Raw genomic sequence first — 27,324 nt, forward strand, 5'->3', positions numbered from 1 at the left:
CTTCTAGGATTTTCTTTTTGCAGATAAGAATTGTCACCGCGAGCTCCGCAATAGAAAATTTGTTTAAAGGTAAATACATTTTGTACGCTTTGTAAGGCGAAAAGGTATCAGCGATGGGCTTATAGCTGACGTGAGCGCGCAGAATATTTCTCATGGTAATGCCAGTAACAAAGGTGCTCTAAAGTATATGGCCGAGAGAAACACTTTATTTCAAGCTTTTCTAATGAAAGACGGGGGTCCGGGCCGTTAAAAAACAATAAGGAACCAGTTGAGACGCCCTTACTAGTGCGTCATGTCGCCGTTAACTTCTACGATAGCAGACATTCTTGACGGAAGCGATTCGTAGAGCGCTGTAACAAGTGAGGGGTCGCTTGCCAGATGCTGCAATTCGGCGAGCACTGCAGCCCACAGCTCGTCCTCTGTGGCCGAACGCATGGGGGTCCTGTTCAGCGCCACTTTCACGCGACCCCAAACATTCTAGATGATGTTGAGGTCGACTCCCTTCGGCACCCACGCCAGCTGCTCGATGCCGGTCTGCTGAAAGTGTACCTGCACCGAGCGGGCCGTATGGACGGGGGCCAGGGCCAAACACAGGCAGGGTGGCATCGAAGTGTGTCCCGGATTCAGCCTTCGTACGGTATGCTAGAACAGTCGTATTCCCCGTAGGCAGGGGCTTGCTCACAAGTTCACTGATTTGTCGCTGGAAGTAGCCCTTCTTCGACAATTCGACGATCCGGCACCTGTCTTCTTCAGAAACTCTTGGCATGTTGAGTTCCTACGGCCCTTCCGTCACTGGCGCGATTTTGTGCGCATTTTATAGCGTGTCTTAACCCAAAAAACGTTCGGAAAGCGGTGGCAGTTTGTTGATGAAGTAAAAAAACGCATAAAAGATATACATGCGTGAATCCCTACATCACTGGCGTAAAAGGTATTTCAACATGACGGGCGTTTAGGGCATATTTACGCCCACAAAGATAAAACTGCCCCTAAAGATGACAGTGTGGCCATGCATCAAAGATTCATCAGAACGCGGTTAGAATTCTTGCATGTGAACGCCAAGGTGGCACAATAGCGGTGCGCATCTGCGGAACGAACCGCGATGTGATCTTGATTTCCAGCAACAAATGGCTGCGTATCTGCAAATGCTGTTCACGGCTGCTGGCAATGTCTGCTGCTCGTTTAGCGCCGGCAGCTCGCATGTAGCAGACGACGCGCTGCCGCTCGGTGACGCGATGCGCGAGATCGGCTCTGTACCCTCCGGACAACGCTCATGCGTGCTGTTTCCGCGCGGCGCCGTTAGGAAGCTCTAGTAGTAGATCGGGCCACGCCCTCCCGTGTTCCCACTAAGTGTGACCGCGATAGTACATAGAGACTTCTACACGAGTGAGTTAAGAACTTCTGCTATAGGACAGTGCAGCAGAAGATTCAGTATTTGTGAGTGTAGACTCTTCTGAATAACGTGTGGTCTGTTTACGTGGGAAAGATATCCATTTCCTAGAAAAACGCCGAAAAGGGGAAGTTTTCCTCAGCCCCGGGGAAGAAAATACGGATATCAAAGTAAAAAAATGAATTCCAAGCAAGCAGGGACAATCCCGGAGAAGTGATACAAGCCAAAACTCGGGAGCTCTCGACGGCGAATGAGAAAGAGAAGACGAGGACAGGGCATGCTCTCGGAACACGACACCGCTCCCGCGCACCGTTGGCGGGTCCCAAATATGGCGAAGATGGAGGAACGAACAGCAGAAGATGTTCCCAAACTAAAAGCCCGTGAAAACGCGCCGACCATGGTTGTCCATCTTTGCGTCGGTCCAGGCGGTATTCAAATTGCGAAACAAGAGCAGGCTGAGTTGTGCCGCTCGGACGATTGGGCTTAGCACTTACTACAGCTCCTCGGTAGAGCGGCGGCTAGCCATTCTTGGCTCCCGGGATCGTCGGCCTCTGACCCACAACTACCAAACCCCATTCGACGTGACTGAAACCAGCATCTCTGCGAGTGGACCGAAAATGCAGTTGCTACTAATCAATCAAATTGTTTTTGTCAAGTAGTGCATACAGAGGTACAATGGGCCCACCAAAGGCAACAGGTGGGCGTGTGCGGTTCGTCCGGCACCAACGGTCTTCACTTCTGTAAAATGCACTCACTGAGAGCGATAACTGAATAAGGAGGTAAAAAAGACAAGCAAACAGAAAAAGAAAAAGAACAGAAGAGAGAAAAAAGGACAGCTGAAAACAGACAAACAAAAACACACTAAATCAACATGGGTTCTGGCTACATGCGTGTCATTTTCTTCATTACGAAGAAACAATTAGAGAACAAAGAAATAAACTGTCGCAGCACCCACATACATACGTCTCCACTATTCTAATGCTAGAATAGCAGCACGCAAGTGTTTCCACGTAGTTCAAGAGAACAGTTCGTGAGGCATTTCGTTTAAGATAGCAGGTACAAAATATGACCTTGCAGCCATTCCGTAGTGGGTACAGACCCCTGCCGTCATAGCGCGAGGTATGTGCCGCTGAGCTATGGGTTTAACATTGGTAGCTCAATAATCCGTACACCAGAAATATTTTTGCGCGATGATTTGCTTAAACAATATATCGAATGACGGTAAAGCGCTTGCCTTAAATACACTATCCGAATCTGGCACGCGTGAATTACAAAGAACACTCTTGGCTATGCCATGGCTAATAACAACCGAGGTGTAGGCCTAATATGTATACTTCGCGAAGTCAACGTGAGGATTCTTTTCCGAACCCTGTACAGGTTTTTTATTGTGTCTGCTCAGGTCAACCTGTAGAAGATGTTTTGTGTGGATCCTCTCTGCTTAGTTGATTACATGCCAGTTACTAAACAACTGCTTCTGATGCGAGTGCTATTTTCTATTGTTGACACTAATATACCGACAACTTGCTTTTTAGAGTGCTTTAAGTACTTCAGACAATCTATCGGCTTTCCGAAGCTCATAACGCCCTTGTTAACGCGTACGTGTTGTTTTTTTACCTTGCTTGCTACACATAAATTACGCAAAATATTAGCCCTCTACGGTTCGGCGCAATGCGAAGGCAATAAATTCCGCCAAAGAAGTAGTCAGTCTAGTCAAAGTGGATCAATCACAGTGTGCGTGGTATTTTGATTTCATGTTTACCATGCGTTAGGGAAATATTGAATCTGTTTAATCATACTATTTTTTTGCTGAGATCGGAAGGCGTGACTACAATTTCTCCCAGCCGCCACTGAAACAGTTCACGGATGCCTTCGTTCACAGATACACCACGGGGAGTTTGTGAAAGACACCTTCAAGTACCAAAACCCCGCCGCCGTTGTGGGTCTTTCCTTTCAGTTGGCGGCCCTTTTCTACGAACTGGAGGACGGAACGGATGATCCCAACCAGATACCGTACCGAAAATGCAAAAGTAGCATCTTCGGAAATACTGAGATCGTAAGCTTCTAGGCACGTTTGCCCTGTAGTTTTATTCGTAAAGTATAATATTATTTGACTCGCTTTTCTCCTGGCAAACTTCGCCATTATATGGTCGTCAAATCAAAGCAGTGTAGTTCACACACTGCATATGCACAAAATGATCGTGTTAGTTCTACCTGACGTCATTCTCCATATCTTATTCAGTTGGAAATATTACCCTTACTGTGGACAAACTTGTACCTCCGCTGAGCAGTCACTTAAGCAAGAAGCTAGTTAAGCAGTAGGACTACCTCCTCTTTCGGTCGACACAGGCGAGCACGACTTCATCTAAAAATATTAGGATGAACGTGTCATGGGATATTCTCTTGAGGAAAGGAAATGTAAAAAAATACGCGTGCAATGCATTCCTTCTTACCTCACCCCAGCCCCTGCATCCCGTACAACATGAAATCCAAGCACAGCAACTCTTTGTTTCCACCAGTTTATTGCGCCATCCTGAGTATGTGTTCTATGTTACAATAGGTGCTAAGATATGAGAAAGTCGGTGGAAGGTGTGCTACAACAGTTATTAATAACGCAGCTGTAGCTCGCTGGCTTTACGGTGGCTATGCGCCTCTTGAAGTCCAGTTTAAGCAATAGGTAAGCTGTCGCGGACGTGGAAGTCACTTCGACAGAGTTTCCAACAATAAATGTTTACTTCAATTTTCCTAGACAGATTTGTCCACTGTTATTTTGGTCTATACTTAAACAACCTCCAGTTGCTTGTCGTCTTTAACGTGCGTAAGTGACCGCAGTCTTAAAAGTAGTAAGGTTTATTTGTCGGCAAATGTTGGCGTGTTAAGCCGCAACAGCCCCCTATATTGTGGTGCGGTGGTGCCATACCGATTGTATCTTCAAGCTGCAGCGTCGTTGTGAAAAAACCTCAGCTGCACGCAGCCCAGTGTGAGAACTTTCCTTACACAAGCCTCTTCGCCATATTCTAAAGTTTCCGAAACCACATTGAAGTTAGCACTTAAACAATCGAGCTACCGCTTTCTACCGCGACCACAGCTGAGATGAAAGAGAGTAACACTTATTTACTCAGCTGAGCCTTGGGGGAGTGGAGCCTTCTTACTGGTAGCCATGCTCCATCATAGATGCTACCGCTCTCGCAACCAGGAAAAGCTGATCAACCTGGACAGAAGCGTCTCCCTTTTCTCGGGATAAAGGGGAACTTGTGGAGGTGGCAAATAGGGTTTTTTGGTAAGTTCAATTGCAATGTGCTTGCGGGGTGCTGGCTGCGCACCAAATACGCATTCACTTCGTGTTGGTTTGGGAACACCGGGTGCGTCAGTGCTGGGTGGGGATGCGTGTTTGTTTGCACAACTCTAAGCGTGAGACAAAAAAGTCTGCTAGGTGGAGTCTTTAGGGGACATATCTCGGAGGGCTCGTTTCGTGTGAGAACACCCGCCGAAATTTCCAGAGCGCTCCGAACCCACCTCTTATTTTCGGCCTCTTCTGCTCACGAAATTTACGCATCACTATAATATAGCAAAATGTAAAAAGAACGAATAAAATGACTCTGAGAGAACAACCATGACAAAGCTACTGTTCAGGTACAAGCTTTCTCCTGTTTATGTATTTACCGGATGAATAAAACAAGCCCGGATAAATACGTCTGGCTACGCCACTGTAGTTTGTACTGATATTTCCTGATAGTTTCTGAGTATAGGTTCAGGTGAGTCCTACGTTGTGACATGGACTACACTGCGGTGTTTGAAGTTGCTTTTATTCTTAGCCTATAGGAAGGGGTGGGCCAGTACGCACACCCCCTCGACTACAATGTTCAGTGGCTTATTTACAAAACGCCATATATAGTCGTCTTCGATTATGTAAGATGGAAGGCTGCGGCTAGTTTGAAATTTTAATTTGAAGTTATTTCATTTTGTGCTTCAATAAGAATGTGTACAATACAAGATTTCAGAAGGAGGTCCCAGAGTCAGAGACTGAAGGGGGAACCTCCTGTTATTCATTACACAGACGGAAACACACGTCAGAAAACACAAATATATCAATCAACGAACCGCAAAATAGTATCAGCAAGATAAATTGCGGTAGATATCCAAGATATATATATATTTATATATATATATATATATGTACCACTGGGTACATTTTACTAGCTCAAAAGACGGACCACAGGAGTAAGAAAATCACAGCACGAACGTTAGACATAAACTGAATTTTTTCTATTGTGCTTGACCCTTTCCCTTTGTCCAAAAGGTGTAAAAGTGGGACGTGAGAATTTCAAGGGCTTGGTCGTCTAAGTTTGCCAAGGCCTCGTAGGTGGTGCTGTTTTCTTCTGTGGCGCTGTCTCTTTTTCAGCGATCGCCGCCAGGAGTTCGTAATGCTGTATGATCTTTCTGCAGTTTGGCGTTGGGTTTCCCAATGTATAAGGAAAGGGAAAGCAGGAGGAGAGGAAAATCTTTATTAAAACAACAGGTGCAGTTGTTAGGGCACCCGCCCGGTGGAGGGGATCCATAGTCAGGGATCCCCTGGCTGCGGCTGGCTGCGCGGGCCCTTTGCACCAGGTCAAGCTGGAACGTAGGGTACTTGCTGGTCAACCGCGCCGTCCACTGTTGTATAGAGGGATTGGGAATTGGGTGCAGGTCCGGCGTCTTTTGGCACTCCCACACCTGATGGTATAGGGTACCGGGCGCTGGGCAGTAGTGGCAGGTGGCTGGATAGTCTGTTGGATAAATGGCATGAAGAAGGGTACGGTGTGGATACGTGTTAGCTTCAAGTCGTCTGAACGTTGTTGCTTCATCCCTTGTGAGTTGGTGGTGTGGAATGGGGAAAATGTGCCGTTTGTGTCGGTAGTCCGCCAATATATCTGTGTAGCGCAAGAGAGGTTGCGGATTAGGTGGATGAGGTGGTGACTGGCCCGTGAGAGAAACGGCCCGGTGTATGTAATCGCGGGCAGTGGCGTGAGCCGGCTCATTCCCCTCAAGGGATTCGTGTCCTGGCACCCAAACTATATAAACTTCGGGAATACTCTGTCTTGTTAAAAGAAGACGAAGTGCCATTTTAGAAATTCGACCTTGTAAGTAATTTCTGCACGCTGCCTGAGAGTCCGTAAGTATGGTGATTGGGTATTGGGCTGTGGTGATGGCGTGGGCTATCACGGCTTCTTCGGCAGTATCAATCGCTGTGGTATTGACGGTGCAGGATGTGATCTCTTGGCCCCGTCCATTCACTACACAAGTTACGTGGGCCGGATGGTGCGGATAAGGGGATGCATCCACATAACCGGTATTTAGGTCATTTGCATATCTGGCGGACATGGCTCGTGCTCGGGCAATTCTTCTGGCCTTGTTCTCTGGATGCATATTTCTTGGTATTGGGGCCACTCGTATGTGCTGCCGAATCTTCAAAGGTATGCTTGTTTTCTGATCTTTAACCGGTGGAGTGGTATAACCTAATCGGTGAAGAGTTGCGCGCCGCGTCGTCGTTTTCTTCAGGCGCTCTATCTGAGAAGTGTGGTGCGCTTCTTGTAATTCCTCCCAACTGTTATGTACGCCTAATTTTAATAATTTAGATATCGATGTCTTCGAGGGTAGCCCGAGCGCCGTATTGTAGGCTTGGCGAATAATTATATTTAATCTGCATTTTTCGTTTGTTTTAGGAGCCAAGTACGGTGTTCCATAGGTGATTCTACTTATGAGTACTGCTTGTATTATTTTGAGCGTGTCGTGTTCTTTGAGGCCATATCGTCGATGTGCGACGCGCTGAATTATGTGTGTCAGCTGGTTTACAGTTTTCTGGAGGGGAGCGATTGTGTGGATCCCAGAGCCATTTTTAGGGATAACAAGTCCAAGAATTCTCAAGTGAGGCACAGTTGGGACTGGTTGCTCATTTATGAATAGGTCCGGGTCTGGGACGGTGGACTTGTTTTGTTCCGGGGTACCAGCACTAAGTGTCAAAAGTGCCGATTTATCTGGGGCACATTCAAGACCTCGTTCTCGAAGGTATCTTTGCGCCTTGTTTATAGCGGCTTGAAGTGCTTCTTGTTGCTCACCCATGGATCCTGTAGGCGTCCAAAAGGTGAGATCATCTGCGTAGATGGCGTGACAAAGGTGAGGAATATCTTGCAATAATGGTGGGAGGTCCTTCATGGCAAGGTTAAACAAAAGTGGCGAGATGACTGACCCATGTGGGGTGCCACGAGCGATCGTCTTGAAAGGAGCAGACCGTAAATGTCCAATTCCAATGGTCGCGGTGCGTTTCGTGAGGAAGGCTGCGACGTAATTGTACACTCTCTCCCACAATCAATGGATGAAAGGCCCTGAAGGATAGCGTGGTGACTGATGTTGTCGAAAGCACCTTTGTCTAGAGCCAGGATGCAGCGCTTATGGTTCTTGGGAAGCCGGTCAAGAATGTCATCTTTAATTTGAAGGAGTACATCCTGAGTGGATAAGTGTGGGCGAAACCCATACATAGTGTTGGGAAAATGGTCATGGTGAATGGGGAGAGGTGATTTTGGACCATATGTTCAAATAATTTTCCTACGCAGGATGTAAGCGATATGGGTCTCAAGTTCCCTGTTGTTAACGGCTTTCCAGGTTTAGGTATTAATGTTACATCGCGATGTTTCCACTGTGGAGGGATTTGTCCCGTCACCCAAATATTATTTATATAGCCTAGAAGGGCTTCTAATGCTTCACAGTCGAGATTGCGGAGGAGCTTATTCGGAATTTTGTCCTTTACAGGTGTAGTGTTCGGGGTGAGGTTCCGTGCGGCGGCTTCTATCTCGGCAAGGGTAAAGGGGCATCCAGTTCGGGGTTAGGGGCGCCATTGTACGGTGGGAGAGGAAGCGTAAGTTGGGCGCTGTCTTTCCATGGCTTTTGTAGCTCCTCGAGGAGTTCCGCCTCTGTTCCGGGATAGTTATGAATAAGTCTCTTTAATTGATGGGCTATGGATGATTTAGATTTCTTGTTTCTCATGAGGGATCGAGGCAGATGCCATGTTCTATGGGTACCCAGTGTACCCTGCAATTGCGTACAGAATTGAGCCCAGTTTTGTTGGCTTAGTGTTTTAGCATATTCAGCTGCTTCCTGCGTTAATTTAGCTATTCTGATACGTATTTTTCGATTTGTTTTGTGCTTTCTCCATCGCTTAGTTAGCCCTCTTCGGGCCTCCAACAGATGTAAGAGGTGTGCATCTACAGCGGGGCAATCTTGCGTGAGAGGCAATTCTTTCGTCTGTTTGTGGAAAATTTCTAGCATTCTCTGTGCCCATTCTTCGATGTCTTGAATGGGACCGGTTGGTGCCGATTCGCGGAATTTCTGCCAATCAGTTATGCGGGCAGTGCTGATCTTTTGTGAATCAGTGCGATAGTTCGAAATTTGCAATTGAATAATGTAATGGTCACTGCCCAGCGTTTCAAAGAGACATTCCCATGTTGGATATTTCACTCCGTGTGTTAAAGTAAGATCTGGCGTAGTGTCTCGAGAGACACTATTACCGAGCCGGGTCGGAGTGCCCGGGGCATTGCACAAGTGCAAGCTATTATCTCGTATGACATCGTAAAGTTGTTGTCCTTTTTTGTTGCCCTTATTATATCCCCAACCTGTGTGTTGCACATTAAAATCTCCTGTTATTATCGAAGCATGATCCCTAGTGCGCTGTTTAACCGTTTTGAAGAGGCAGTCAATCTCCCCTAGGCCGGCCGTCGGAGGGCTATAGATATTTAGAAGAAAAAGGCTATTCTGATTTTTTTTTGGTGTGAGAAGCTAGATAAAAGTGTAGTCAATAGATGTGGGCAGGGAGTGTACTTGCGCTGCTTTACTCGTCTGTACGAGTATCGCTGTCCTCTTCTGTTGGTCCGTAGTGTAAGTTGTGTAGCCTCGAAGATGCACTTTGTCCGTGTTTGTTTCTTGTAGCGTAATGGCGATGGGCGAGTGTTGAGACGCGTAGAAAGACAATGATGCTTGTTTGCTGCGAAACGAACGATAGTTCCACTGCCAAATAAGTGTTGGTGGGTTCACAGGAAGTAATGCCAATTTAGCGGATTTTCCGCTAAATCTGGCGGATTTCACTTTGTTCTGACGGGGAAAAAATTAGTCTAGCGGCTAGTGGATTTTTTGGCGGGCCATTTTCATACATAGCGGATTTCTGGCAGATACCTCACGCAGTGCACCGATTCAAAATCGCCCTGCAAGAAAGACCTTATGACGTTGCTTTCAAGCTTGGTTAAAAAAGTCGTAATTCCGACAGAGCAGATTGACGTTCTGACGTGCAGACTTGAGGACAACTTGAACCCCAAGCCATATCTTGGCTACGTGTTTGAGACGTACGTTAACAACGTGAAAGCTCAGAAGACCGACGGGTTCTCTCTCGCAGATGAAGCTGTGATGCGAGAAAGCTGCATAAGGTTTATTACGACGCTAGTAGATCAAATCAGACAGCGACTTCCCTACAAGATCACAGTTCTCCAGGAAACATCACTCTTATCGATCGAAAACGCTTTGTGCGTCGTGAAGGAGCCATTGATTCCTTTGCTGGAAGCAATGGCAGTGCCCCCTGAGACAATAGAAAAAATTTAAAACCAGTGGAGCAAAATCACCCTCCTGAATGGAGGCAAATATCATCCACTCAGTCGTTCTGGTGTGAAGTTCACTCCTGTAAGGACGCCTGCGGCGAAAACCTGTTCACCGACCTGGCCAGATTTGCCATGTCGATGCTCGTGCTGCCGTATTCAAATGCCAAAGTAGAGAGGACGTTTAGTCAGCTTAAAATACTAAAATCCAAGGTGCGGAACAAGATGAACCCTGAAACTAGAAACACCATCTTTGTCGTACGAGCGGGGCTGAAGCGACACCAGAAACGTTGTTTTGATTACGAACTTCCCGCGGCAGTTCTTAGTGCCATCGGGACATCTGCAACGTATGTGCAACCAAGTCTCCTTTCTAGTCCCTGAACAAGTTCCTGTAGAGATGATATCAGACGACGACAGTTGCGACGAAGACCTCGATGGGTTTTTTGGTCACCTGTGAGTTCTTTTTTCATCAGTGTGAACATTTATAACTTTTAGCCTCATCTGTGATGAGGTTGACAAATGACGACTACCGCCGCACTGAAGCTTCAAGTGTTCTAGTTAGACTCCTTGGAAGACTCTTTTATATGTTATTTCAGCTCTCGCAGTTTTGAGGAGATTTTAAGAATGATAAAGGTATTTATCATACGAAATTGCACTGTTTTTCTAATAAAATAGGCCCTAGCGAAAAATTTAGCGGATACGTTTTAGAATCTAGCGGAATCTGGCGGATTTCTTGTGGCTTTTTAGTGGATATCTGACGCCCAGCGGTAGCAACACTGTTCACAGGACACCTAGGGACCACCATTATTGCAGGTTTACCATTCGTCCTCTGACACCATGGCACTGGTCGATTGGCTGGGCGGGTTTTTGGTAGGGTTGTCGTTCGGAGCAGTGGTCGAGTTTCCTAGGCTTTGGTGTTTATTCTTTTTGCGGGTCTTCCTTTTCACCGACTCTGCAGCCTCTTGTCGTTGCTCCAATGCTGTGATACGGCGTTCCATAGTTTCACTCAGGGATCTGATTAGATGTTCAATACGGACGAGGTCAGGTGTCTCAGGGGCCTGGAAAGTTGGCTGCACTGTGTTGGAGGGCGTCACTATTTCTGGGGCTTGCTGTGCAGGAGGCCCCTGAAGCGCTGTGAGGCGGGCTAGTAACTCCTCGATGCGACGCTCTAGGTTTTCGGTGCGAGCCGCCTGCATTTCAAGTTGCTTTCTGAGTTTTTCGTTTTCCTGTTGTAGCTGTTGCATGCGAAGGTCATCAGTCGGTGCCGACATTTCGAGTTGTTTTTTGAGTTGTGCGTTTTCCCGTGGTAGCTGGTACGTGCGAGGGTCGCCAAACGGCGCCTGCGTGAAGACGGTTTGGGCTGGTGATGGGGGGAAATCTCCCAGCTGCGGTATCCCCGAGGCAACTACGGCAGACCAGTTAGCCAGTTGCATGGGTTGTTGACGGCATCCGCTGCTGCCCGGCTGGTAATGCGACGACAGTGGATGGCTGGTTTGAGTTTGTAAGGGAGGATGGAGGGGAGGAAGCACCTCTACACGGGTGAGGCGTTCTCGTACATGGATGGGTGGCGGGGGAGGACGAAGTTTCTGCCGGCATTCCTTGCTGGCCGTTGGGTGTACAAGTCCGCATAATTTGCACTTCGGGTTGCACACGTGGTCTTGGGAGGGATCACGCTCATGACAGTGGGCACATGTAGTTACGTCCGGCGTGGGACAAACGTCGCGTCGGTGACCGATGTCCCCGCACAAAGTGCAGCACTGAATTGATCGACGGTACGGGCGGCACAGAGTATTCATTCCGTGGGCGCGAATGTAGAAAGGCACATGGGGGCCTTCAAAAGTCACTACGGCAGACGTCAATTTGCCAAGCATCCGGGCTTGCACTATGCGGGTTCCAGACGACGCAATGATATGGGGCAGTTGCTCGGTGGTGGTACCAGGGTCTAAGCCATGGATGACGCCTTTAATTGTGCCAGGGAAGTTTTTCACTTAGGGGAGAACCGTATAGGTCACTGCACCTAGTTGAATTGACGTCACGTCACTGAGAGCGTCTGCGCATTCTGCGTTGGGCGTACTGGCTATCAGATTTTGCACAGCCTGGACTTGGATCACTACCTGCTGATTGAATGCGCCTTCAGGTATTGCACTGGCCGCTTGGATACCAGCTGTGATTTGGCGGTCACTCTATGAGGCATGTCGTAGGCCGTCGCGTGGTCGAAATATTACTTTGTAGTCAATTTCTGGGAGACGGGGGCAAGCGGTGCTCTTAGAGGGGTAATGGGCTTACCGGATGTTTGAGCGTGGGCTTGCGGTGGCGTGCGGCGTGTGGCGCTGAGCATCTCTGTCCAAGGGCCGGGCTGGGCAATTGTTCGGCCGCTAAGCTCGTCGAAATACATGCCTCTCTCCTGGTTGTTGAATTGCGGCGACTGTTGTAACTGATGGCTCTCCGAGGGCACAGGTGTGGGAGCTGTAGTGGTGGCTGCAGCCGCCACGGCCATAGTAGGCCTAGGCGTGATGTGTGATGTGGTCTAAGCTTCGATCGGGCAGTGCCGGAGTACGGACGGTCCTATGTGGTTTATACTGGTATCAACCGGTCAGGCGCAACTTTGTGAAGCAGGTGATGCTAATTTTTCCGTCCCATATATCACAGCAGGAAAATTCACTTAGTTCCCCAGTACGCTTTGAGTGTGCGGTTGAAGTAACGGCGTGATTAGGGCTTGATGTTTAGCGGGTTGACAAAATACCACAACAGCTGCGAGATCTTCCTTGTGGACAGAGTGACTTAAGGTCCGTTATAAAACTTCAACAATTTTTTTCCTAAGGCTGCTGCGTGCTCTGACATAGCTATATTTTATGTAGCTTCCGGTTATCTCTCCTCATTCTCACATTGTGAAACTGTGACGGGCCTCCAAGTTTTGGGTTTATACAGGGATTTTTGTACTCCATGACGATGACTGAGTATTCATTTTCAATTCTGAGAGGATCTTTATCACACAGTGGTCTCAAGAGCCCTGAATATCATTGATGAGACATCCTGGTCTTCCAGTATTGGTTGCAGTTGGTAACGTTCCCAGCACTGATGTTTGCCTTTACTAGAAGATTACTAATATTGCAGTCTCAGCAGGGGTTGGTGTCAATAGTATGACAACTTGACTCCCTCGGGGCAGTGGGAGAAAATCACGGCGCTGAGATTTGTGCCCAAGCCGTGCAATTACATCTTCAATGTTGTGCTGCAGTGGTTCGTTTTACTTTCAGTGAGAGAAATCGTTTGGAGCAATGGTTACGTTTGCTGTCCCTTGATGCCAGAGTACATCGAGGTCTACTGTAGCTCCCTGAGATAATAAAATCGGAAGAAATAAGTGTTATGGCCAAACAGTTGAATGCTCAAACCATACATATTTAGTTATTTGATCTATTTGGTCTGATATTGCATGAGGAGAAACCAGGCACTTATGTTTCAAAGGAAAGTTTGACTACGTTAATCACAAAGCCTGTATTATGTTTTTCCCCCGTACGGGTGTGCCAGCGGCTTCCCCTCAATCTGAGATAAGTGTTGGATCATAACCTTTCTCATTATCGTTACCGCGATGTTCACTGACCCTCACGTGAACACTCCATTCCTCCCCTACGAAAAGTCGCAGCCTGATTCCCCTGAAGTAGGCAATTTTATCCTGTATCAAAATAGCTTTCAGTGATTCAATAACTATGTAGAAGGACCACGTAAAGGTCTGCAAAGATCAGCTACATTCAAAGGGAGGCCGATTAAGACACACTGTTGCTGGAAGCGGCCGGGTCAATGCATGTTACCGACCTCTGCAGTGTTTAGCACGCCCCATTTATTGTCACACTCCAGCATCAACAAACGAAGTCTGAATCATTTCGTTCACTGTGTTAGAAGCGATAAGCACTTTATCGGCGCTGTGAGTTGTCGTTCACGACTATCGCGCAAACCGAGCATTCATTGCATCAGCATGTTTGGATGCAGCTTGTTATTAGTTTAGCTGACTTCCGAACGTCTGCAGGAACGGGAATTGGAGCGAGGAATTCCTCCTCGCCGGAGATCAGCGTGTGCTAACTCGGGTGTGTTGAGTAATGTTTAAATGCCACCGGGTTTGTCCCTCAAATGGGACAAGAAGATATCAAACCTTTGGTTTATATTTTTCTGTCGTTTGAAGTGCACAAACTAATTATACGGTAACAAACTTTAGTTAATTACTCGGACCTACAACAATTACGGAAGAAATTTTGATTATCTGAAGCATGGCGCGTTTTTTGAAGCCAACAATGATGTATTAGGGGAAGGTGCCAAAAACTGAGAGAATGTACGTTGACCTAATGTAGCATCCCAAAAGTGCACTATAACAGTAACCGAAACTGAGGCTTGCAATAGGCCATACCCGCATGCTGTTAGCTACTGTCAGACATTCTGGATGGTACAGGGTTCCCGCTAAGTGACCGCTCGATATTCAGTTTTCTTCTCATCGAAACTGTACGCACCGTGTTTTATTACGGTTCACAGTAATCGCTTTGTAAACCGTTGAGTATGACCATACAAACAAAGCCACGTTACTGGAAGTGTCGCTTCAGTGACAAACACACAAATCTTTAACAGTCCAACGAGACACGTAGTCTCATCCTACGGTTGTTCTGTGCGCGAAGGCTTATGTATTGACATGCTTGCTCGTCACTTATGCTGGTTGGCCCACCATTATAACTTACGATTATCTGTTTAGTTAACAATACCAGCCACATCCATTTGCAAAAGCATCACCGAGGTGGCTCCTGACGTGCGTACAAGTTATCGGTGTTCGTGATTTTATAGCTCATTCAGTATAGACCGTGCTATGAGTGGCACAAATGTTTTACAGACGCCACTCTTTGTTGGGCTACTTAAACCCAAAAAAGTTTGGTCTGCCTGTCTGTCTGTCTGTCTGTCTCTCTGTCTGTCTGTCTGTCTGTCTTCTAATGCATCCTTTAGGCCGAAAATAAAGCTATACGCCAACGACAGGCTTATATAGGCTAAGCGTTTCCACCCCTATCTGAAAACATTAGCCCTACTGGTACCCCTATTTACCACAACTTGTAAACATTGCTCAGCAAAAAAAATATGAGGCAAATTTAAGAGAGAGATCGATAGAGCGTGGCATCTTTAGTGTTCTTCTATACGGCTGCCTGACTTTCTGGGAGAGCGAATAAAGCAGTAAAGTAGAAATGAATATTTTGGCCGAAACATAAAAAGATAGCACATGACAAGCATTGACCACGTTGTGGTGTTCTAGAACAACAGCAAGAATAAAGTAGTTTATTTTATAGAAAAACATCACAAAAACATGTTGATAAGGCACCTGGATCCATAGCCTGTACGGCTAGTATTGGATCCATTAGAGAAACATTTTAAAGTATACAATTCTGGGCAAAAAGGGGGTGATTGTCGCACACAAGTAAAATAATTGGCATCAAGTTACATTGTTTAGTGTTTGTACAGTAATGTTGCTTACATTCAAGTTAACGATTCTTGTTTATTGTACTTGAATTCTGAAGTAATGTTTTCGGGACGGCAACATATTTGGTACTGTTTTGATGGAGTTTGGTATGTTATTCCATATTTTTGCTCCCATGAAGGACAAGAGGCGCTGACGATATACATTATGTACTATTGCTAGGTTAAGAGTTTTGTGATCAGCGTCCCTTTTATCTCGCTTGGGTGTAATAAGCGTTGACGAGTGGTACGGATTGCTTGTGGTAAGTATTTTGTTGATAAGAACAGCAGTATTATAGTCCCTGACTCTATCACACGGTGATATGTTAAACTCGGCGAAGAGCGTAGCTGATGGCTGATTCCTCGGTGCTCCGGCCAATATTCTAATGGCTCTTTTTTGAATTACACACAGTTATTTGCTGTACGACGCGTACGTGAACCCCCATGACTCTATGCCATACGTCATATGGCTGTGAAACACGGCAAAGTAAATGAGGCGTAAAACGTGCGGAGAGAAATGTTTGCGTGCCTTAACCAGTGTAAAACAGCCAAATGCTAATTTCTTTGTTAGTAGTTCTATATGAGGGGTCCAGTGCAAAAACGAGTCTACAGTTATAGCTAAGTATTTATGGGTGGTAACCTGTTCTATTGTTGTTTCTCCAAGGTTTAAGCTGCATAGGCCGGTCTGTACTTTTCGGTTCGATGCGAATACTATGAACTTGTTTTTTTTTAGTGTTTAACTCGAGCTTATTAGCTTTAAACCAGCTTAGGTGTTTCGGAGTTCCAGATTAGCGAGCGACTCTGCTTCTTGATAGGATGGACTAGATATCATAAGGGTCGTATCGTCCGCGTACAGAACAGCATTGGAGTGTTTTAGCGAGCGCACAAGGTCATTAATGTAAAGAGAATAAAGAATGTGGCCTAATACAGAGCCTTCAGGCACGCCCATTTTGACATCTTTGAGTGACGATTTACTAAACGCTTTTTGGACAAATTGTTTCCGGTCGGAGAGATAACTGCGGAAAAAGTTAATAGCTGGAACTGAAATCCGTACAGTTCCAGTTTTTTGTAGTAGTATGGTATGGTTTCCGAAATCAAACGCTTTTCTGATATCCAGAAATATATCAACTACAAGGTTATTACCGTTAAGGGCCTGATTTACTTTTTCTGTAACCGCGTTAACCGCAGTACTAGCTCAGTATTTATTCCTGAAACCGTGTTGTTGTTCCATTAATATGATAAATGTTTCTAGAAAGTTCATTACACGCTTCGCTATTAGTTTCTCAAATAGATTGTTGATGCAGGACAGAATTGGTATGCGACGGTAATTGGCCAGGTCATTAGAATCATCTCCTTTATAGATGGGCACAACCCTTCCAATTTTCAACTGTGCTGGGTAGGTGCCAGAAAGAAATGCCTGAATAAACATTGCTGCTTACGCTGGCGCAAGGATTTCAATGTTGTCTTTGATAATTTTAACAGAAATTGCGTCATGTCCCATTGCCTTATTTGATTTCATCGGTCTTGCCTTGTTTATAACTTCCATTATTGTTAATTCACTAAATACGAATGAGTTGAGTTGCGGGAGAGAGTTGCGGTTCGGTTTCATCACACTTAATGGTAGTGGGGTACTTTGAAAGGTTAATAAAGAAATCGTTAAACATTTCCGCGACCCCATCCTGACAGCAGTTTAATATCATGAAATCTGGCAGAGTGTGGAATTTTTGGAGTGATTCTGTTACAGAGTTGATTATACGCCAGATTTCTTTGAAATTGCTATTTGCTGTAAGGACCAGGTTGTTGTAGTACTCTTTTTTTGTTTTGCGAATGAGGGCAAGTGATCAGTTGCGCGCTGACAGATATTGTGCTTGATAGTAGTGGTTGTCATTGTTTTATTTCATCTTGTTCCGCCAGTGCTCTTTGCGCTTGATAACACTGATAATGCTTTCCGTCATCCACGGACAAACGGGAACCGAAAAGTATGTCGCTCGGTGGAATAAGTCGTAAATTTAACACAGCTTGACAAAAGCAATTTTGAGAATCTATCCTAAGCTATGTTTGCATCTGCTTCACAAACCGATGAGAAGTCTTGCTCTTTTAAACTCTGGCTTGTTTTTTTATATTCCCATCGTATAACAATTGCGTCTGTTGATTTTCCATTTTGCGATTGTCAACAGTTTCCAACCAAAATGTGGGATAGTGATCGGTAATATCCTCTGTTATTACTCCTGCTGGACACAGTTCAAATCGTAATTTGATAGTATGTGGTCAATTATGCACGACGTATTTGCAGATACTCTCGTGGGGTTTACTATATGGTTTTGGAAGCCATAGGATGACAGCAACGTTTGATACTCAGTGTTCATGTTATTGGCCATGTTTAGGTTGAAATCACCGCAAATGATAGCTTCACAGCTATTGTTAGCAAATTACTGCAAAACGTCCTCCATCTTTGACATAAATGTCTTAACTTCAGACCTTGGTGCCCTGTAGACTACGCCAACAGAAATTTTGTTTTCTATTTCAACGAACAACAGTTCATGTTCCCCAAAGCGTGTTTCGGTTAAGCTGAGTGTTTTGTAGCGAATTTGTGTGGATAGGTAGAGAGCTACTCCACCACCTCTAGCACCAGCTTTTCTAGGAAGTGATACAAACGTGTAGTTTGGCAAATTAATAAACTCTATATCTCTCAACCAAGTTTCTGATGGAGCTATGATGTCATACTGTAAATTTTGATGTGTTAGAAGAGAAAGTAGTGAGTCAGAATTTTTGTTTAGGCTTCTTGTGTTGCAGTGTAGGAGACTAATAGTGGGAGTACTCGAAGAAAATTCAGCACTCGGAGCACTACTACCCATTTCGGACGGCTAGCGTACAAGAATTTTTCACCTTAAACAATTTTGGCGAGGTCCTCTTTTGTGGCTATGGGGATAGCCTTGGCGTTTTCTTCTTTCCTCGCGAGGATTTTCGACTCAGTGACCCAAACGAATTTCCAGTTGTTCTCCTTTTTTGCGATGGCCATGTCCAGCAAGGCTTTATTCTCAGGACACAGGTGTTCATTGATGAACACCGCATTCGTGTCTGGGAACCCTAATTCATTGGCTGCGAACCGCTTTTTCTTTGCTGCCTGGAGAACTTTGTCACGTCTAGCTCGGGACCCAAATCAAAAAATCACGCTAGTTTTATCTTTTTCTTTCGTCGGCACTCTGTGTACCACATCAATGTCTGAAGCAGCCACTGCTACTCCGAATTTCCCTCCTATCTTTCCAACAACTTATACGAGCGATTCATTTTCTTCTTTGGGGATTCCGTTTATCTCAAGGTTGTTCTTTCTAGTGTACTGCTTTAGATCAGTTAACTCTTTCGTTACACTAAGCAGTGACACAGCCTGGTCGACTTTCTCTTTTTTGAGGGCAGAATTATCTTGTTTCAGGTTTTCCAACTCTTGCTTCGTGCCATGAAGTACCTCGAATGTGTTGTTAATGAATTCTATGCTTTTTTTAACTTCGTCTAACTCTTGTTTGAGGTTTGATGTGATGTCCGTGAAGTGCTTCAGCAGTTCCTTTATACTGTTTGGGGGTCTGTCACCCAAGGTCATGCAGCGAGCGATCCAAGCGTACTAAGCAAAATGTCAAGGAAAACTACGCACCTGCGAGATAGAGCAGATTCGTGAGCGGGGCGAATATAGCTTTCGTGCCTGGATTGTTTGCTGCAATGTGAAGCTTTTAGCTGAGGATGCCTTTATACGGTCCCGAGGCCGTGTCAGCGATGCTCCGCGCAGGCGCTCTAGAGTCCGATTCCCTGGAACGTGGCACCGGAAGTTCAGCAGGCTTCGTCGACACGTGTCATGTCGCAGGCGGTAGACCCTACGATGCAGTTCCAGGGGCCGGTACTGCGAGATAGAGCAGATTCGTGAGTGGGGCGAATAATGCATTCGTGCCTGGATTGCTCGCTGCAATGAAACAAAACGAAAATTTTAATAGATGCCGTGCAATGAGCACAACAATCAAAAATGAAATTGACTTCAGCACTTCTCTTGCCTGCTTACATAATGGGAAAAGCGAGACAGTAGGGGAAAAGGTTGACGGATGGGTGGGGGTGATATGGAAGGCATTACGTGAAGGGCGCGGCAAGCGGCTATCGTCTTTCGACGACATTAACAGCGAAGTAATCAGACACGCAGACAATGTTTCCAACAAGGCAATCTTTCGGTTAACAAAACTTGTACTTAGCCTCTTGCACACTTTGGGTTGAGCCGCAAATAAGCGCCGCGCAATATGAGCAACACGAGGTCCCTTCATTCGACGTAAAAATATTTTTTAAAATATCTGTGTATTTGTATGTGCGTGCGTGGGTGTCCGTGAACGAACTGTTCATCCATTATTTGATATTTTCTACTATTCATTCGTAAGAACAATACTTCATGATTTCCGCTTGCGCCAAGTCGGGCACCGTGAGAAACAAATCAGGGAGAAAGTTTTCTTCAGGTCGCACTTCTAATCCCAACTTTGTTCGACGCGGTAGCATTACTGAGCCCACCATGGCAGCACCGTTTGCAGTAAGGCAACACTTGTAATACCACCGCACCAACACCATCTTGGGTGGTAATGCAACATATAACCATTTAAATTGCTTATCAGTGTTTAGCGCGAAGTAAAGCGGAAACCACTTTGTGCGGTAGTAGAAAAAGTGTTTTAGATGGGCAGGTCGGCACATATCCGAGTGAAGGACAACACACGGTCAACACATTGCAGCGTAGCTACTGAACAATGCGAAGTAAAAAGTGTCAGGGGGTGGAGTTCTTAGACAAAAACAGCGGCACGATAGGAGGTTTCAGATTAAAGATTTCAGACCACAGCTGTAATGCTTTTCCTTCTGTGGTGGGCCTGTGACCTCTACAGCCACTGTGATTATCCTGAAGCTGGGGTTTATGAGGTAGGGCTGGATATGTTAACATTATTATGGTGGGGGTATAATTGTGATGATCGTTCGAATAGTGGCGCTCTGCGAACCCACGACACACGTTAAACGTGAACACCCGTGCCCGTTCCAGTTCTGTGACCAGAATGTCCGCGACAAGAGCCTACCGTTCGGAAGAATCGGCCACTACGTTAACGGAAGCAACGAGCACGTCTTCATTGGCGAGGAACTGCAAAGTTTGTTCCAAAAGGTTTGTGCCTTTTATAAATCAGAACTGTTTTAATATTTCTCGGAGAACCTAGTTAGCTAAATTGGCAATGGCAAGAATTTTATTCTGGGAAGTGGCCGCTCGTTGCGGATGTTAAAACCCAAAGGCCCTTTAGAGACGACTTGCAATTCCATTTCCCTTGATGACAGTTACCACAAAGTTGATTTCTTATAGTTCGCTGAATTTATCACTGTTCTTGTTGAACTGCTAATTATCGCCACAACCATGCACATTATCGAAGCATTAATGTATCCCCCTCTACGACACCTTTAGAGCCGGTCGTTCGATACGTATACTTAACAAGAATTTGTGTTTTGTTTTCCCGAGTTCACAACAAATAAATCCGTGAAATTCATTCGTCCTGAGGTACAACCGCATACGTACACGCCCAACGATTCTCGGCTTTTATTAGGAGAAATGTTTATTTGTACGTCTTACAAGTTATAGTATCGGGCAATAGATTTCTGGGCCGATAGAGCAATAGATATAAGCCATCTTGAGTTATTCCTTATTGGTAACATCCCGATGGACTTGTACACAACTGGGATATTTCGGCGGTAGTCAATACCTAAAGCCTCCTACGGGCTGCGGTTATAGGGAACGCATGGAACTAGGGTTTTAAAACTACCTATCAGAAAATTGGACAAGTTTGGCGTGTTCAAACGACTACGCAACAATGGTTAGTCCTAGCTTAGTAGGTGCCCCTAATAGCCACTAATACCGATCATTTTTATATTACCATGGTCTCTTATGGGAGGCACGTGGTTACAGCACTGTCTCGACAGATGCCAGCCGAGCTATGCAAACTCGGAATAATTGCTTTCTGTATACATCACTTTTGAACCAAAACCAGGGAAGGAGAGCGCGGGGGGGAGGGGGTATAAGAGGTGGAACAGGACATAACGACTGGTAGGTAGGTACAACTACTACATCTGCTTTAGCGCAAGGCGTCTCGTTACAGCAAAGACTAGGAACTGCCCAGCACATTAAAGTGAAGAAGCTACAACCCAAATTACCGACAAAGGTAATTTTGTTTCCTAGCAATTCAATATTCTAACAGCCCGCCTCAACATATTCTAGTTCCGAGTGTCATGTGCAAACGCAACGCCTGAGAGGGGGACGTATCAAAACCCTCGAAAAAAAGGAAAGAAAAGAACTAACAAGCGCCCATTTGAAGTGCGCGGCAGGAGCGCGCAAATCAGAGAACGCGAGTTCCTAAAACCCGAGAAATCATGGGCAAAGGTGGCAGTGCACTGGTCGGCCAATTAAAAACACCGCGCATGATACCAGTCGCGTGGCGACCATATAAGAACATAGAAGAGGCATAGAGCCAATGAGAGCGCGCCACCGGAGAGGCCAGAGGGGATAAAAGCGGGGTGCGCGATGAGAACCGGGAGGCAAGAAACCCGGACGCGGTAGGAGCACGTGCGCTTCAAGGAACGAGCCAGGGAGCCGCGGCCAGGCAATCGACCATGCCATCCGAGCCTGTGCGGGAGCGGGCCGACGTCGCATCGGTACCGTCATCCTAGGTGCACCACGAACCTGTGTCTTCATGTCTTAGCGGCATCGGTCGGGCACCAGCGGCCAACGTCCACGCTCGGTCAACGTTCGTCTCGACGGCCCCGAAAGGCGACGTGCGTGCCAAGCCTACCTGGGACCTCCAGCCGCAACCAGAGCAGCAGCAGCTACCAGGGGGTAGCTGCCCATGAAACCAGTCGGGACACGCAAAGCCCACGCCGTCCAAGGTTTGACCGCGCGCATCTAACGCCGGCACAGAAACAGGATGGCTACCACCGAGTCGCGGCCACGCAACGGGTGCGACACGTCAGCGCCGACGACAGCGGTTTAGGCCAGTCCATTATAGGGACATAGTTGTAGGACACAACTGAGGAGTTGTGGTACGAGAGGAATTAACTAGAACTTGAATAAGCAGTGTAGTTAGGGTGTACTAAGTGTAGGACTTTATTGTAGAGACTTTTCGGTTTTTATTTGAATTGTATATTGAGCTTTTAGGTTATCGGTTTATATTGAATTTTTGTTTTGGGATTGTTAGAGGTTTGAGCGTGTATCATTTGTGTGCAGTTTATTCATTGCGTGCTTTGCGTTACGGTTTTTCTTACTGTGCAAAAAAACGGGAGTTTTGTCAAACTCGTCAACGGCTTTCCTGAATCGTTTTCTTCAAGCTGGTTAAGACAACCGGACTATCGGTTAACGTGGCAATAAAAACAATTAGCGAGCCTGCCAGGATTGATTTATCCTTATACAGGATATTTCCATCTGGGCCAGTCACGTGTCTTGCCAGCTGTGAGAATGGATCTGGGAAAGCTGGTGTCGTGCAGCTCATTATACTTGAGTAAGGAGGAGGAGATGGCTCTGTTTTACAAATGTTCACGTGAGGAAAGCGCAAGGCTTGATAAGGAGAAGGAATTAAAGCGTGAGGAAAACGCGAGGCTGGATAAGGAAAGCGCGAAGCTTGATATGGAGATGGCGGTGGTGGAAATGAAGTCGCGCTTAGCAGAGACAAGTGAACAGAGTTCTCGAGTACAGCTGGATACTATATTGTCAGGAGTGGCGATGCCGCGTTCAGGGAGCATATGCTCTAGGAAACTGATTGCCCCGTTTGATGAAAAGCGTGACGATATGGATGCTTATCTGCACCGCTTTGAAAGAATAGCCTTAGGGCAGGGGTGGAAACGGAGAGAGTGGGACACATCCCTGAGCATGTGCTTGGTTGGCGAAGCATTGAGTGTATTTGGTAGAATGCCCGCGGATGAGTCGATGGACTATGATAAGGTGAAGGTAGCGTTGCTACAGAGGTTCCGTCTTACCACGGAGTGCTTCCGCGAAAAGTTTCGATCTTCCAAACCGGAAGACGCTGAGACATCCAAGCAGTTCGTCGCGCGCCCGTCGAAGTATTTTGACCGATGGATAGAGCTGGCCGGGACAACCAAATCGTTCGAGGGCCTAATAGAGCTCATGATTGCTGAGCAGTTCTACGTGCGCTGCAGCCCGGAGCTGATGGTGTTCCTGAATGAAAGGAAACAGAGAGGGCTGGGGTAACCTTGGAGCTTGCGGACAGGTTCATGGAGGCTCAGGGCCTAAAAGGCGTAGCGAAACTGAAGAAAAAAAACCAGTCAAGGTAGGGGATGATCAGAGGCAAATAACTCGAGGGGCAGTGGCTGGAGCACCGCAGAAGTGTTTTCTGTGTGGTCGGGTAGGGCATAAGGTCGCAGAGTGCAGGGTGGAACCCCGTCGGGAGCCCCGACACCTGTATGTCAAACGTGCAATAAGAAAGGACACCGCACAGAGGACTGCCGGTCGCGAACAACAGACAAGGTGGCTTGCATGATATGCCCCAGAGTGAGTACCCCAAAGTCCACCCAGGTGAAAGACGAGGAGGGCCAGGTAGATGCTAAGGTAGACGCAGAGAGTCTGGCCGCTGATGTTGAACAGAAAATGCCTATCGTATATGGGGTGATGAGCCGCCGTCGCTTGTCAGTGTTAAAAGACAGCGGTTCAACTACGGTGCTCGTCAGGAGGAGCTTGGCCAGAGACAAAGATTTAACTAGAAATAAGGCCGTCATCATCATGGCGAATGACACTAAGAGGTTGCTGGCAGAGACAATAATCAAAGTGCACTCCCCGCACTACTCGGGAAGATTAAAAGCTAAGTGTATGGAGGATCCACTCTATGGTATCGTCTTAGGAAATATACCTGGTGTAAGGAAAGTCGATGATCCAGAGCACAGTTGGAGGTACAAGTTTAAGTTTAGTGAAAAGCCAAGGGTCCGGGCGGGTACCCAGCATGTAGATGAAACAGCGGAATTGACAGGTATTATTAGCAGCAGTGCACGCAAGCGTGAAATCTGAAAAAGACAGACGGGTGAAAACAGTAGAGGCTACAGTGTCGCGAGGGTTGACGGTAAGACTAAGCGAGTTTGCGTATCAACAGCAGAAAGATGCCTCACTGAAAGTGTGCTTTCGAAAGGCTGGTGAGGAGGTTAGGCGAACGTGCAACGCCATCGTATACACTTTTAAGATAGTGGAGGGAGTTTTGGTTCGCCATTCCACCTTTCGCGTGGGCAGACAATTGGGTCAGATAGTAGTGCCAAAGGGTCTCCGAGGTTCAGTTTTAAGGCTACGATATGTCAGTACTATAGATCGACATCTAGGAGCCCGGCAGACGGCTGCCAAAATTACTGAAGAATTCTTTTGGCGTCGTATACCCAGTGACCTCCGGAGATATGTGAGAGCGTGCAGAGAATGTGGGAGGGTTGTCGCTAAGGGGAGAATCGCTGGTTAGACGCAAAGGCGGCCTGTCCTAAACAACCAAAACAATGAGGCAGTGTGCTCCGTTATTTGGCGTGGGCGTAAGAGAAACAAAATGCGCCTTCAACCACTAAACTATTGTAAAACCAATGCGGCTCAGTGGGGTGTTTGCGGAAGAGATGAAGTAAAAAAAAGCTGGGTGAATTTATGGAGTTGTGGAAGCAAGAGCCCCCATACCGGTGGCGAATAAGATGGGTATTGTGGCACAGCATAGACATTGCATTATAGGGAAAAAGCAAGGTTGGAGTCGATCTATGTCATAAAGAGATGAATTAGTGAGTGACAAAGTTAGGATTGAAACATGGTGGTGTCGAATACAAGATCATTGATGTGTTTGATTTGATGATGTGTTCTAATAGATTGTATGATTATATGTGTATGGTAGTGTAAGTGCATGCATTATAGGAATAAAGTAGGAACCCGAGTGTAAAGGCGAGTTTATTAAGTATAGATTTAGAAGTAGCTGAAAAGTGCCGATACAGGAGCGGAAGTAGGAAAAAAGCTGGTGTGCGCGGATTGGAAAAGTGCTGTCCAATAAGAGATTTTTGCAGTGCTTGATTGTAGTGTAGTGTAGAAGGAATGAGTATCTCAAGTGCTAAGAAAGTGATATATTGTTGAGAGAATGGAAACGCGGTTTGAACCAACTGGGCGTGTTCGGTGACAGGAGTGAACTACAGACAAGTGTGGAAAAAGTGAAGATGAGGTGAAGTGTGAGGTGAACAGTGCGACGAAGCAAGCGAAGAGTGGTGGTTAACCGTGGACTCAGAGAAGCGAGCAAGGATTGTGAAACAAGGGGACCTCGGCGTTCAAGATGAAGCAGTTTTTTGAGAACAAACTCTTAAAGCAGGGAGTAATTGTCACGTGTCAGGGCACCCCCTGAGAGGGGGACGTATCAAAACCCACAAAAGGAAACCCGCCCGCATCTTCCCACGGGGGGAACTCGAGTAAATGCGTCGCCGAGTGGTGGGGGTTTCGCGTGAATGTTGCGTAATGGGGTAAGATTTGGGAATGCTTAATTGTTATTTCGTCTTTATTATTCTTATTTATTGAATGAAGGAGAATCGAAGGCAAGGAGTGTAAAGTTAAAGTCTGTCTTTATTGCTTGGTGCCGTCAAGCAAAGTGTCAAGTGAAGCGAAAGCCAAGCAAAGACGCCCTTGACTGAATTCCGAACGCGCGCTCCGCCGCTTATATACACACCGCCCGCGTTGGAGGGAGAGGAGTACGGGGGAGAGACGCGCATGCGCACACTTCCGTACACAAGCGCGCGAACTTTCCACGCACCCACCACGCCGTTATCACGTGTACACGCCCTGCCGCCGTTACTGTTGAGTGCGACGCAGAGCACGGGTAGCTACGACGCATGCGCGCACAGACGCGCTCCCCCCGCACCGCCGCAGCTGTTGTTGAGAGCGACGGAGCGCACGGGGTACACGCGCTCCTCCCGCACCGCCGCAACTGTTGTTGAGAGCGAGGACGGTACGGGGTGAGACGCGCACCTACGCCTCGACGCGACGCGCATACGCAGTGAGCGTGTGGACGGCGCCGACAACATCGACAAGTGACATCGCGAGCCTAAGAAATGCCCCGCATTTAAAATAGAAAGAAAAGAACAAAGAAACGGCCACTTGAAGTGCGCACCAGGAGCGCCCCAATCAGAGAACGTAAGCGCCTAAAACCCGAGGAATCATGGGCAAAGGTGGCAGCACACTGGTCGGCCAATTATTGAACGCCGCGCAGGATACCAGTGGCGGGGCGACCATATAAGTACATAGAAGCGACAAACAGTCAATGAGAGTACGCCACGGGAAAGCCCAGAGGGGATAAAATCGGGGCGCACAAAGAGGACCGGGAGGCAAGAAACTGAAGAAAAAAATTCCCCCGCACCTCCCCGAAGGGAATCGTGCAGAAATGCGAATGCATTGGGTGCACCGATGAGTGTGTTGCGAGTAATGGCGTAGTTAATGACGAGAGTGTGAACGTAATTATTTTATTCATCAGCACCTCTTTGTGTTATCGTTGTACCGGACGGCCACAATCACTGCCTTGTGATCGCTAAAGTGCACGGTCACAGGGTCTTTGTGAAGCATACGCGCGTCACAGTTTCGCGTAAAGACCAGATCAATGCAACTCCCGTGAATGGTAGAGGGGCACGTGTCGAAGCCGGCAGAGAGACAATGCATAGAGTGCCTGGTCTGCATGTACTCGACCAGGCACTCGCTACTCTTCTTGCGCACGTCAACGTTGAAGTCGCCAACCAAGACCAGCACCTGTTTGTGTTATCGTTGTACCTGACGGCCACAAGCACTGCCTTGTGATCGCTAAAGTGCACGGT

At 46.8% G+C, this 27,324-nt stretch overlaps 1 protein-coding gene across 1 annotated transcript in view; it reads left to right on the top strand.

Annotated features, from left to right (window-relative positions):
- Positions 1-27,324, top strand: part of LOC144148772 (uncharacterized) — an 85,587-nt gene that overhangs the window by 41,023 nt on the left and 17,240 nt on the right. Inside the window, exon 5 of the mRNA XM_077680283.1 lies at positions 20,528-20,644. Within this exon, the coding sequence (XP_077536409.1) occupies positions 20,528-20,644 (117 nt within the window). The remainder of the gene's footprint in view (positions 1-20,527; positions 20,645-27,324) is intronic.

This window comes from Haemaphysalis longicornis, unplaced genomic scaffold (assembly GCF_048455015.1).
Source record: "Haemaphysalis longicornis isolate Haplotype H1 unplaced genomic scaffold, Haemaphysalis longicornis Haplotype H1 scaffold_8, whole genome shotgun sequence".
NCBI classification, from domain to species: Eukaryota; Metazoa; Arthropoda; class Arachnida; order Ixodida; family Ixodidae; genus Haemaphysalis; species Haemaphysalis longicornis.